At 36.9% G+C, this 14,531-nt stretch overlaps 1 protein-coding gene across 6 annotated transcripts in view; it reads right to left on the bottom strand.

Annotated features, from left to right (window-relative positions):
• ECPAS (Ecm29 proteasome adaptor and scaffold) overlaps window positions 1-14,531 on the bottom strand; it is a 98,833-nt gene that overhangs the window by 53,794 nt on the left and 30,508 nt on the right. For all 6 annotated transcript variants that reach the window (XM_067743673.1, XM_067743674.1, XM_067743671.1 and 3 more), the window contains 5 exons: window positions 9,695-9,811; window positions 8,732-8,850; window positions 7,426-7,575; window positions 4,311-4,479; window positions 1,328-1,467 (listed from right to left, as the gene is read on the bottom strand). In XM_067743673.1, coding sequence (XP_067599774.1) covers window positions 1,328-1,467; window positions 4,311-4,479; window positions 7,426-7,575; window positions 8,732-8,850; window positions 9,695-9,811 — 695 coding nt within the window. The remainder of the gene's footprint in view (window positions 1-1,327; window positions 1,468-4,310; window positions 4,480-7,425; window positions 7,576-8,731; window positions 8,851-9,694; window positions 9,812-14,531) is intronic.

Genomic DNA, 14,531 nt, shown 5'->3' with positions numbered 1-14,531 from the left:
GGCATATATCCCAACAAAACAATAATACAAAAAGATATATGCACCCCTATGTTCACAACAGCACTATTCACAATAGCCAAGATATGGAAACAACCTAAATAAATGTCCATCAACAGATGAATGGATAAAGAAGATGTGGTACATATATACAATGGAATATTACTCAGCCATAAAAAAAGAATGAAATAATGCCATTTGCAACAACGTGGATGGACCTAGAGATATCCCATTTTGTTAACTACATTTAGCATTAAATTCAAAAAAGAACTATTCCATAATCTGATTTTTTTAACGAAGTATGTTCAATTTTTCATGTATTCTCCAGTCTTTGCACATGTCATTTATTAAAATCAGTACGTATATCATTTTGCATTATGCTTTATTCATCTGCCATTACTTGGAGGCAATTTACATGTTGCTTTATTATTTTTATAATTATTTGGGCAGATATATAATATTCCATAGAGGTCACATAATTTATTTATTTACCTATTGTGGAAATCTGAATTTGTTTCCTTTCTTTTGAACAACTACAGGAAATGGTATAATGAATGAACCTGTAACATTTTTCTAAATATTTTTCTTCTTTGAATGATTCTCTTAGGATAACTTCCCAGAAGATTCAGATAAAAGATTGTAAATATTTTTATGATTCATTACCTACTACAAACTGCTTTCCAAAAATTATTTCAACTTATAGTGTCAATCAACAGGGTATAAGAATAGCAGTTTGAACAGAAACTTAAATGGAGTAATCAAATGTTGCACAATTTTATTTACCAATGGGTACAAACTGGCATACCACTGCCTTTTTGTGCATGATTTGATTTCGTAAACACAATATTTTCTATGAGCCTGTTTACTATATGTATTTCCTCCTGTGTAAATTAAGATCTATTCAACACCTCTTTTCAGGGGACCCGATTTTCATCATATTAACCATAATACCTACATACCCTTTATTAAAAGCCATCTCAAATAATTTGAGATAGAGGAAGAATCAAAAATGAATAACTTCCGGGTTTTGACATTTTTCTTAACATCAGTTCTTTAAGTTCACTTACCTAGACAAAGGTTTCAATTCTTATGGTTATAATCCTGACCCATTCCAATTTTAAACTACTTCTCCAAACAGCTTTTCTTCTTTGTTTTATACAGAATTCTGCTCTTTAGCAAACTGTCTTTCATACAAATTAGGTATATTTCACAATCTCATCAACTGAATGTCTCACTACACAAAACCCAACATGAACCAATATGTGCTAGGCAAGCTTTTAGAAATCTAGCCTCTTTTTAATTTCGAAAGTTTAAAAGGGGAGCAGTTTACCTTTGCTTGCTTTTCAACTCCAGGTCCGCCGCTGTGGCTACACTGTGGCGTGTGTCACTAGAAGCAATCACCAGGTGGAGAACGGCTTCGAGCTCAGGCACCTGCTCAGCTTCTATGAATTTCACTATACCCAATTTGCACTGTAGATAAATGAAGGGAAGGAAAACCACTTAGCAGAGAAACAAAGACCACCAACCTATAACATCTGTTTCACATATCAGTATGCTCCTAAACCAAAGATTAATAAAACAATAGTAGCCACTCCTGTTTAGGTTTAAATGTGCCTGGGGCTATACCAAACCATATATATTCATGATTTCATTGAACCCTCACAATCTGTGAGATGAGTACCACTATACCTATTTTTCTGATAAGGAAAACTGAGGCAAGGCTGAAGAGATTAAGACACAGTTAGTAAACGATGAAGGCCCAATCCAAACCCAAGTCTTGGACTCCAAGGCCACTATGATACGAAGCCTTCCTACTTAGGTTAACAGCCTCTCTAAAACGATGAAGCCTTGAACTGAAGTCCAAATCTGGAGCCTCCAGGTAGAAGTGGGGGTACATCAGAAGTACTCCATGGATTCTTCTGACAGTTCAAAAAGAACTAAACTCACACTCCATGAAGTTCTAATCTATTGTTAACATACTAACTCTGCCCTCAATATTCTTACATACTGAAAAAAACATGATTTCAAACATATGCAAGAATTGCAAATGCAAGTGAAATTCTAATCAAACAGTATTCAATCTAACTGGCTAAAATGAAACACAGACTGAAGAGAGATTCTGCTTAGAACTTCATGCAATGTGAAGGAGCTATGAATTTCAATACAAATAACTCTATTTAGGATAAATATACCTGAAAAATGAAACTTTACCTTTAAGAATCAGTTACATGATAGTTCTCATGTATATGAATTAGGACTGATAAAGTTTACAATAACTAAATGACAAAGGATGCAATTAAAAAGGATCATAAAAATGCCTGCCTTCCCTCCCCATGTTCAACACAACTGACCTGCAACAAGAGTTACAACAGACAAGATGCAAGCATTTACTGCACCCACAGTTATGGAAGTCAACTACACAAAGATATACACAAAAAAGTGTGCAAAGGAGGGGCTTCCCTGGTGGCGCAGTGGTTGAGAGTCCGCCTGCCGATGCAGGGGACACGGGTTCGTGCCCCGGTCTGGGAAGATCCCACATGCCGCGGAGCGGCTGGGCCCATGAGCCATGGCCACTGAGCCTGTGCGTCCGGAGCCTGTGCTCCGCAGCAGGAAAGGCCACAACAGTGAGAGGCCCGCGTACCGCAAAAAAAAAAAAAAAAAAAAAAAAAAGTGTGCAAAGGAAACTGAGAACAATACTCATGTCCAGCAATAGGAGACTAGTTTAAAAAATATGTGGTTTACACATAATTACATTTAATACAGACATTAAAAAGGACATTATTTAAAAACCTGCTATACTATTAAATGAAAAAAATGAAGTTCAAATAATGTGTTATGTGATACGTAAAAATGTATTGTGTAAAATTATATTTGTGTACACACACATGTACACAGAGCAGGCTGTAGGTGAATGACAAACTAGGGTGGCAGGATTCCAGGTACTTTTTAATTTCTCGTTATAATGTTCTATATTACTTGAACATTTACATTATCACTAACTTTATCATTTGAAAAAAATAAAAGCTGTCTTATCTGAAAGAAAAAAATGTAAAAAACAAAAGAGATATTTAAAAATTAGAGGAAAACAGCTGTCATCCTTGAAACTAAACTGTTCAACACTAGATCATGAAATTGACAAAAGGCATACAGAAGCCCTTAGAAATCAGCAAATAACGACCAACGTAAGATTACAATTTATAATGTTAACAATGATTCTCCAGCACTTACAGCTTTAGCCCTCAGACAGACCTAGATTCATAAGCCTACTACTAGGAGTGAGACTGTGGTGAATCTCAAAACCTCAATTCCTTTTACAAAATGGAACTAAATTTCTATACCTTCTGAAGGTGCTGTGAGGATTAAATGAAATAATGTATTCAAAGTACTCAGTATAGTGCCTGTCACATAGATCACACTCAGTAGAGTAGCTTCTGTCACTATTTACCCTTCTTTCTTACTTACATCATGGTTTAAGAAGAAAAAAGATCTATAAAACACGAAGATGTTAATCTAATCAAATAGAGCCCTTGCTGAACAAACCATTCTATAAATTTGTTGAGTGGCAAGAATGCCCACTTGCCTTTTTCCCTTTCCTGGGAACACTGTTTTGATCAGTGATCGCTTACACTGCCAAAAAGAAAAGGATCAAATCATTTAGACTGCCATGGAGAGATAAAGGAAGGATTGGAAGACTAACCCATGTTGCTTGAATTCCAAAATAATTACATACTGATCTCATCTGTTCTTCCCTGAGGTGCCTGATGACACAGACACAGTGAGGCACCTTCTCTGTAGAGCACCAGTCTTTTTTAAAAGCTGCTCAGAGAACATCTGTGTCCTGTTTAAATCCAGAATAAAATTCTTAATGCCAATTTTTCAATTCCCAGGAAGAAATATAAAAGGGGGTCATGCTTTTCCCCCATATGGTCACTTGTTCCTCACTTTACACAAAATGTACAGCCCTAAAAAGCTGAACAATATAAGATAAATTGTATTTCAACTGCACCAAAGCAGCTAGATAATTATTAAACCTGTAATTAAAAACTAAAATGAAAGTTACTCAATTTATAAATGGGCTGTATTTTATACTTGAAATATGTAAGCAGTATTAGAAAAACTAAAACAGCATTTCCCACTCCTCCCTTTCCCTGGGGCTTTAACCAATAAATGACATGATGACCAGAACACATTACATCAATCGTATCTCATTACAGAGCCTGAATACGCTGGAATTATGTAACACATACTTCCACGGACTTCAAAGGGGCAAGTGTGCAGGGTTAAGCTCCGTACGAACAAGCAGCGTGTGATACCTGTTCCAATTGTTCAGGTGTCCATGGGTTATCTCCAATAACTCGTTTAGCTGCATAAAAGCTCATTCCTGGGGGAGGCTGTGGTATTCCAGAACCTCCCCCACTATTTGAAGAAGAACCCTGTGCTGAAGATGAATTTTGGCGACTCTGGGATTCATTTAACACGTATCTGGAAAGGAAATAGGAATTTAACCTCTCTATAAACACATACAAACACATGCATATATATAGCACATTCAGTTATATACTTTCCTCCCACAGAATGTTGTTAGAAGAATGAACACTTGAAATTAAAATTTTATCATAAAGAAAAATTTTAGAACTATCTAAAAAAGGTATCTACATCTTCAGCAAATTAACCATTAGAGTACATCTGCTCAACCTGGTCACAAATGAACTGTAACAGTTACCAACAATGAATATAAATATTCTGTTCACTCTCAATCTATAAATAATTGTTCTAAAAGCCACTATGGACCCACTACATTTTAAGTTTTTAGTTGACAAATACAAAGGTTTACTGACTGTAATGGGGTGGAGGGGGAACTACTGTTTTATACCCAAGGCAGAGAATATTTATAGTCATTCTCATTTCTGTTCAATTCTCCTTGAACTCCTTATATTTCTGCATTAGAAAACCCACTGAGGGCTTCCCCAGTGGCGCAGTAGTTAAGAACACACCTGCCAATGCAGGGGACATGGGTCCGAGCTCTGGTCCGGGAGGATCCCACATGCCACGGAGCAACTAAGCCCATGCATCACAACTACTGAGCCTGCGCTCTAGAGCCCACGAGCCACAACTACTGAGCCCGCGTGCCACAACTACTGAAGCCCACGCACCTAGAGCCTGTGCTCCACAACAAGAGAAGCCACAGCAATGAGAAGCCCGCACACCGCAACGAAGAGTAATCCCCGCTCACTGCAACTAGAGAAAGCCCGTACACAGCAACGAAGACCCAATGCAGCCAAAAATAAATAAATAAAATTAATTTATTTTTAAAAAATAGAAAAACTCACTGAAACCTCTAAACCACTTACCATACAAGCACATACACCCCGAAAATGAAAAAATTCAAAAGGATCCAAAGAGGAAAAAAATCGTAATAAGGACCAGCTTTTTCCATTATATGTTCAAAGCATACAGCTTTGCAGCTAGTTATTAATTTATTATCCCATTTCTTTTTTAGCTTCTATAGATTAAAAATGAGATTTCTGATAAATTCATTCTGAACCACTAAACTAGCATTCCTCATCTACAAAATGAAAATTTTGATATGAATATTAATTCAAGTCCTTCTGAACTCTAAAATTCTATGCTGACAAATTACCAGACTGGATATTAAAATAAAATACCTGTTATAATAAAAATTAAAGAAAACATCTGAAGCCTAATGGCATAGTAAATTATTCCACATTACTATATAACATATTTGTTCCATTCCTAAATTCATCTAATTTTTTTTAAAAAACCTGTTAAAGAATCGTTTTAATATTTTTATATAAACAAGGCAAATTCTCACTGGTAAGAAAAATGTGAGGAACTACTGGCTTGGGTACATTGTGTGCCTAAGTTAAATTTGGATTTCAAAGTTAAATTACCAAAGCCATCATCACCTGCCAGTTCTGGCTGCCTCCTGATTCAACAACTATAAAAGGAGGTTTTCATTTGTTTCTCAGTTATAGCAAGACTGGCAGCAGTAAGTAAATCAATTAATAACTACTGAACAGCTAACATCGTGCAAAACACCATCCTAAGCACAAGACAGAGGAACAGCAGGAGGTGTAAGACTGAGTGTCTGCCATCTGGAGCAAGTTGAGACAATAACAACACAACAAGTGCAACAGCATATGATATGTTATCAGATGACAAAGAAACTGCAGGGAAGTAAGAAATGATACGACAGAGGTAGTGGAAGGTCCAGAAAATAAAGCTGCCAAATTAGAGGAGTGGGAGGAGAGCAAAAAGGAGAGGAAAGAAATCGTACAGCGTGAACTCTCGTGGCTGGATGGAGGGACAGGTGATGTGGAGCCCCCCATGCCACGCTCATAGTGTATACTGCATTTTTGGTCAGGGAAGAAATGTAATGAAAGCAATACGTTAGAAGAATCTCTCTGGCAGCAGGACAACCTAGAAAAGGAGCAGGCTGGAAGCAGATGACAACGTGGGCGCTACGCCAGGAACCAGAGCTAGAGTAAACAGCTCTTGACTTCAAAGAGCTCCCAATCTATTAGGATGGGATAAGCCAACAACGCAATAAGAGCACAAAGTGGCACTTCAGATGGGTGCTTAGCCTTATGAGGACAAGGGAGAGTCCTGTGCGTAGGGCAGGGAGTTAGTCAGAGACAACAGAACTGGCCTCTAAGCTAGTTTGTGAGGCTTTTTCAAAGTGGTTTTCCTGGCTGCCGTTTTCTGTTGTTTTCTTTCTTTCCTTCTTTCTTTCTTGATGGGGAAGCATTCTAAGCAGAGAAAACTGTCTTCTCTTAAAATGTAGACAGGCAAGGAGATATAGAGTACATGAAATGCATGAGTGCATGTAATGACTGGAAAATAACAGCCCAGGGATTTTAAGGGGTCACTGATAAAATCTGTGTTTTAAAAATCAGGAAACTCTGTGGCAGTGTAGAAAGTTTTGAAGAAGAGCAGCTGGTGAGAAAGTCATGAAAAGAGATGAAAAGAGTTGAAAAGAGCCGAAACTAGAATGGCAGCAGTGGGAATGGTTCCAGGACACATGGAGGAGGAGGAAGGAGGTCTTACGGAACTGATACTGCAGCAACGAGGAAGAGAAAGCTAGAGGCAATTTATAACTGAGCGCCTACAAGGCTAAGAGAATCATCACAGCACTGATGGTAGTTAAAGAAGAGAAACTATGTTTACTGGGAAGACTGATTTCAGCTTGGACGGGGCAAGTCTGAAAGCACAGCAGCAGCTCCACACCCATAAGGTCAGTAAGCAGCGGCGCTGCAGTTTAGAAGAGGTCAGGGCTGCAGCAAAACAAATCTGAGACATTCATTTTCAAGTGAAAGTTGAATCACTGAAAAGAGTACTTGACTGCACACAGTAAAAGCAATCAAGAACAAGGTTGCTTTGTTTTGTTTTTATTTTTTTTTTACTTACCCATAAGGCATCAAAAGGACATCTAGCATGAAGTCCAAAAGCAGCTGCACAGTCTTTGGTTTCTCAGCAAGGTTAAACGGAGAAGCTGATTTTGATGATTCAACAGGGTATTTCATGTGAAAAAGGGTTGGTATTAAAAGATGCATTAAGCTGAAAAAACAATTACATTTATTGCAACTATTTAAAAAATAAGGTTTTTTATACATGCAAATAACAGACAAAACCAAAAAAAAAAAAAAATCACATAACAAAAAGTAGCAATCGTAGCAAGGGCCATTCATTTTCAATACCACTAATTTACAAAGTCCTAATCTAGGGAGTGGCCTAGACTTCATTCTTATTTCCTTCTTATTAAAAGCTCAGGATATTGAGTAATAAGTGACATTTAGCCAATCTGGCTCATCACCAAAAACACCTGAGAAAAATGTACATAATATGGGCTCAGTGTTAATATCTATTACCACAAGAGATTTAATATTAAACCTTAGGTAAAGTTCAACTTATAACATGTCCTGTCAATCATTTTTTTCCTTTCCACATTTAATTAAAAATAAAGTCATTCTAAATCTAAAGAAATTAAACATCAATCATGTCAATATTTGGAATACAATATTAAATTTCCACTGTGTGAATTTAAGTAACAGATTCTTTTCTTCTTTCACTAAACCTGTTGCTATTAAAACATGAAAATTTCAAACAGTGTTTACGATGTCTATTAATTTTACTTGTAAATATCTGTATTACAATCTTTTAAAAATGTTTATGCTCTAAAAAGTGAAGTGAAAACATGATTTAAATCCATCTTTCCTCCACAACTTCTTTTCATGGTTGTCACTACAACAGGGCTTAGGATACAGAAGTTTTGAGCTAAGCCTAGAAACTAAGGATGATATTCCTTTTCACCTCTCCAATTCCCATATTAATACAAACGAGTAATTAGTTCCTTAAGAAAACTGCTCTGAAACTTTATATCCTCCAAGAAAGAAATGTCTGATGAAAAGCATATTAGATCTCAAATTTCTGCAATCACAGAACATCAGTTGCTTCAAAATAACTAACCGAAATAAAAATGCATTTAGATTGAGAAAAATGTTAGTTCTACACATTTTTTGATATGCTCACAAGAAATTTTATAATTTATAAAATTAACAAAACAGTAATGTTGAGGTAACACAGAACCGTCAACTCAAAGAGCTCAACTCAAGCCTTTGTATTTGCCCAAGTGAAACCAAATGTGTGGATCTATTTTTGAATGGCAGCTGTTGACTCTCACAGGTGGGCAATAAGGTAACTGAGGAAAGCATACCTGTCCTGCTGGGGCTGAGGCTTCCCTTCCATGGCAGTAAGAAGCGTAGGAGCCAGCTCACATTGTTTTTCCACTGGTAGGCGAGGATAGCCCATCTTAACATAAATTATAGTAAAATTCTAATGCAACAAGAGAAAGTCAAGTAAGTATGAAAGAAATACTCTAGGATTTCAACAAAAACACATGACTAATAACCTAGGCAGCTTTGTTATAACAAAGAAATTGAATCCTCCTTCCTCATGTTTATCACCTGTTTGTTACAGCTTGACCAACTAGTATATCTCAGGAAGAACTCCAGCCCCAATTACTCAAAATGCTTACTTTTAAGATGGGCTTCATATGAGAGAGCATGATCTAGTCTAAAGCACTTATACGTATATCAAATCATCATATTGTACACTTTAAATACAGACAATTCTATTTGTCAGTTATGCCTCAATAAAGCTGGGGAGAAAATAAAGTACTCATATGTGCAATTACTTTTCACTGAAAAGAAAAAAGTAATCATTTGACCTACCTAAACCTACATACTACACATCAGTATCAGCTCTCCCAGTTTGTTACATTAATCCTTTCAAGCTAAGTGGAGACCCCATGTTAAATCCTAGGCTGCCATTTCCCAACTGGTCAATTACTAAAATAACCTTCTCTTTCTAATTCAGATTGACCTCTCATAATCTTTTACTAAGAATCAATCATTCTTTTTGTAAATCAACATACCTGACAAGTCATTACACCGACATTCCTTTGCCCTGTGTAAATGGCCATACATTATCCTGTTCCTACCATTTCCTCCAGATCAATACTGAGTGGAAAAACAGTGTGTCCTTTTGAAGAAAAACACCTCACATTTCATTTAGTCTAAGGTGAAATTCTAGGCTGGCCAATATACTGATGGCATCTAATACATGTTATGAAAGAAAACTTACTGTAAGTCAGAAAATATTCCAAGATAACACTCACTGTGACAAAGGAAACTGCAGCAGGGTCCTGGTACTGAACCAAGAGTGTCTCTACGGGGAGCTGTATCTTGGGGCGGCTTTTTATACGCTTATTCAGATGGACCAACAGTTCCATTACCTAAAATACAGGAAGATATAAACTGAAATTATTGATCATATCTTAAAAACGAATTCATTTCTCAGATATTACTTATTTTAATGAATAGTAGCTACTTTGTTCTCTTAAAGGAGGTAAATTTGACATCCCAGAAAGGGAGTATACAATATTAAAATCTTGTTCCAAAATGTTATCCCCAAGAATCCATGCACCAGATTTTTAGTAGTGAATTTATTTTTACAATGTCCTTTAGTTAATTAAACTTGAGATTCCAGATGGGCCTACACTGAGGCACAGTCTCCCAGAAGACCTGTGAACAAATGATAGCAACACACTATGCTACAGACTGAATGTCTGTGTCTCCCAAAATTCACACTTTAAAGCCCTAAACCCCACTGTGACGGCTTTGAGAGGTAAACAGGTTTGGAGGAGATCGCGGTGGGGGGGGGGGGGGCCCACGATGGGATGGGTGCCCTTCTAAGGGGATGAAGGTATCAGAGTTCTTCCTCTCTCTGCCGTCTGAGGATAAAGCAAGAAGACAGCCCTCCGTACACCATGAAAAGTTCCCGACGAAGAGCCTGACCACGCTGGCACTCTGATCTCGGACTTCCAGCCTCCAACACTGTGAGAAACAAATGCTGTTTATGTCATCCAGTCTGTGGTATACTGTTACAGCAGCCCAAACTAACTAAAATACAACGTGAACACTACAGCAAGAGAAATATACAAGGTACTGAGAGTTTCAGGAAGAAAAAGTTATCTACTAAGATCAAGGAGGACTTCCGGGAGGAACTGACAGGAAACTAAGTCCCAAAGAGCAGATGAAATTCCAAGCAGAAGATCAGTTATAAGAAGGTATAAGAGGTCTAAAAGAACATGGTGTGCTGCATCTGACTGAAACACAGAGTGGTAAGAGATAAAAGCAGGACCTAGATTACAGAAGGATTTGGGTAAAATGCTGAGAAATTTTTACTTTATTTTGAAGATCATCTGGTTCTACTAAAAAGTTTTAAGTAAGTAATATCAAACTTCCTCTCCTTTAAGTGGGAAAAGACAGAAATAGAGGTGAATAAGTCAACAATACCCATGGGTGGAAAGGAAGCTACAGAGGTTTACATCAAATGACCCCAAGCTTACAATGAAAGTGGGATTATCTTGCTAAGAAAGGAGCACTGAGATACAGGATTTTTAGAAAGCCTCACCTAAAGACTCAAGAATTTAAAGTGACTATTCCAGAGGGCCAGGCTTACACTACTCTCCATCACTTCTGAAATTTGAGATCTAGCTTCAAAGCAAGTATTAAGGAGAGCTGTAGGGATGTTCACAGCAACAGCAAAAGTTCAAAGTTATCTACAGCAATCATGAAATAAGTGAATTTTTAAAATAACAACAAATCTAAAAATCAATGTTTGTTAAATGAGTGATAAGAATAATCGTAAAATAGCTGACATTTATTGAGCAGTTTCCACGCAGGACAGCCCTTTGCATTCCTTAGCTCATCTGATTCTCACAACAACTGGAGAGGTGCTATTGTCATTCCCATTTTACCCTGTGAGGAAGCAGAGGGTCAGGAAGTGAAGTTAACTTGTCCAGCAAGTTACTGAGCCAGCAAGTGGCACAGTCAAGATCTGACTCCAGAATCCATATTTTTAACATTATCAGACACTGACAGTTGAGCTTAATTCAGCTGAAGTGTCTGTCACTGTGAGACACCCTCGGGAGCCCTCAAACATTACAAAGACCTAGAAACTTGCATGACCACACATACCTCACCCAACCTCCTGCCTGTCCAGACCTGTGATTCAGCTGGATGACAGGGGAAAAAATCAGGAGGAGCCAGGCTAAAGGAAACAGCCCTCTTCTGATGATCTAAGCTAGGCTGCTTCCTAGAAGGATCCTATGGAAAATCACTATTTATGGTGGCAGACAATCATGCCCACAATTACATACTTTCTTTTTTATGACAATTTTTTAAATTTTAAGTAGATTAACTACTTAATTTTCTTCTAGCAATATTATCACCTTAAATATTGACTCATTTCCTATATTTGGTTATCCACTGCCTGCAATCCTCTATAAACCCATAAAAATTAAGAAATCCGCTGAACCAGTCCCTCCCCCAGCTAAACTGACAACAGTTAACCTCTGTCAGTAAGCCTACAGAATTACCAGCCTCGGGCATATAGTATTTTGTCCCTATCAGTTCCCCTTATTACTCAGTCATTTATATTCATTTACTCATTAGTAAACTTTTTAATTGAAGTATAACATATAGCTGAAGTGCAAAATTGAGAATGTATGGCTTAATAAATTTTCACAAAGTAAACACACCTTTGTAACCACCAGAAGTACAAAGGCCCTGCACCCCACTGACTAACCCCTCTTCCTGACTTCTAACGCCATATTTAAATTTATATAAATGGAACAAATAGGATGAACTCCTGTGTTTTTCATTCTATATTATATCTGAGATTCATCCATGTTGTTGTTCACTTTCACTGCTCTAGTAGGAAAAAAACAGAACTTATCCATTCTGCTATATCATGATAGACATAAGATTATTTCCAGTTTGGACCATTACGAATAATGCTATGAACATTCTTAGCTGTGTCTTCTGGTGCACAGATACACACAGTTCTGTTGTATACAAACCCAGGACTGGAAATGCCTGGTCATGAAGTATACATATGGTAAGCCTCAGAACATTTCCAAACAGTTTTCCAAAGTGGTTGTACTAATTTACACTCCCACCAGCAGTGGTCAGTTTTTAATTTTTACCTATTCTAAGAAGTCAGAATATACAAGGTTCACTGTAAAAGAGAATTCTACATAACATATCTCATTTTCCTTAAAATAGTGATATGTCAGTAGAAGTCTAAAACTTATGTCTCTTGGGAATTCCCTGGCAGTCCAGTGGTTAAGACTCGGCGCTTTCACTGTCATGGGCCAGTGGCCGATCCCTGGTCGGAGAACTAAGATCCCACAAGCCACGCGGGGCAGCCAAAAAATAAATAAATCAAAAATAAAACATTTCTCTTTCACCCAATTTATCCACAAATTATCAGCTGCTACTCTACAGGTATCCTGCTTAAGCCTAACAAACATTATGAAACTGACAGTCAGGAGCCCTAAAATTACAGAACTGAAAGTCAATACTAGATTAATCCCTAGTGTCACTGACTACAAAATTTTACATACTGAAATTATTTATATGTAAGCTTTTATTAAAAAATACTCTGCTTTCACGACAGTCTTATTTTATATGGTAAAAAAAGGTCTAATAATTGTAACTGCATTCTAGATTTGTGATCAATATCTACATCCTTTGTTTTATTAACAATTATATAATAACCAAAACTCCCAATTATCATATTGGTTCTACTTGCAAGAGGTATTAGTATGAGTACAGGACTGTAGAAATCATGAAAGTCTGACCAGGTAGCTATATTTCAAAGTAAATAAAAGTCTGACCGAGTATCTATACTTCAAAACAAATAAAAAGGAAACACACATCGAGCCTCTACTACCTGGAGTCAAAATAACATGCAGGCAAAATTATGTTATTGCTTTCAGACATTCTTTTATCCTCAACTTTCATTCACTGACCCCTCATGTACTGAATTCACTTTCACACATAAGCTAAAGAATGAACGTGTTCGCCATCAGGTGAAGGCAAAGCCTGGCAGAAATCATTTAGTCTTGGAATTATCTCTCATGTGTAAAGTCGCTTGTTAGTCATGTGACACAAAGCAATTTATTTAACTTCTCTGAGCCTCAGTTTCTTCCTAGATAAGATGGGAATAACATGAGCACCTATACCCCACAGAGCTGTTAGATGAGTTGTAATGAACTGAGACAATGTCCACATAGGCATTTAATGCTTTGCACTATTATCATTTTCTGAATCACTTTCCCCCATTTGCAGAAATCAAATGATAACATTTCACAGGCTATTATGAGGATTAAATGGAAGGATATGTCAGAGTCTAGCATACTGCTTAGAATGTAAACAGGTGTCTCAGCTGTTAGATCTCTTTTCCCTTATTCCAGAAGCTTTCAAACTTACTTAACAACAAAACCCCTTTACCAAGAGAAATCTGATATGTAAAAAAAGCAAACAAAATTAGTATTTTACAATATAAATTAAATATACAAGTTCACAATGATTATATCTCTCTTTATTCTATTTTCTTGCTTTTTCAAATTATAATAGAAAAACACATTTATTACAATAAATTAAGTGAAAAATCATAATTATCCCTTTTCCCTAGTCCATTCATAGCCACTCGAAGACACCAGTATTAATACTTCGGTGTTCATCTTCACATCTTTCTCTGTATCCACAAAAATTTCTGCAAACATATTTATATCTTTTTTTTTAAATAGATCTTTATTGGAGTATAATTGCTTCACAATACTGTGTTAGTTTCTGCTGTACAACAAAGTGAATCAGCCACATGCATACATATGTCCCCATATCCCCTCCATCTTAAGCCTCCCTCCCATCCTCCCTATCCCACCCCTCCAGGTCATCGCAAACCACAAGCTGATCTCTCTGTGCTATGCTGCTGATTCCCACTAGCTATATCTTTAGATTTTACTTGTTTACTTTTTACAAAAATGAGCTATATGTCATTCACGTTAGCACAGAGTCTGCTTTGTTTCCAGTTAAAAATATATAAGCTTCTTAATTTAGACCTAACTCATTCTTTGTAGTAGTTGCATAATATTCCATGGGATT

The sequence above is a fragment of the Pseudorca crassidens genome, chromosome 7 (assembly GCF_039906515.1).
Source record: "Pseudorca crassidens isolate mPseCra1 chromosome 7, mPseCra1.hap1, whole genome shotgun sequence".
NCBI lineage: Eukaryota > Metazoa > Chordata > Mammalia > Artiodactyla > Delphinidae > Pseudorca > Pseudorca crassidens.
Note: the sequence above shows the minus strand (reverse complement) of the source record. Positions and strands in the feature narration are given on the sequence as shown.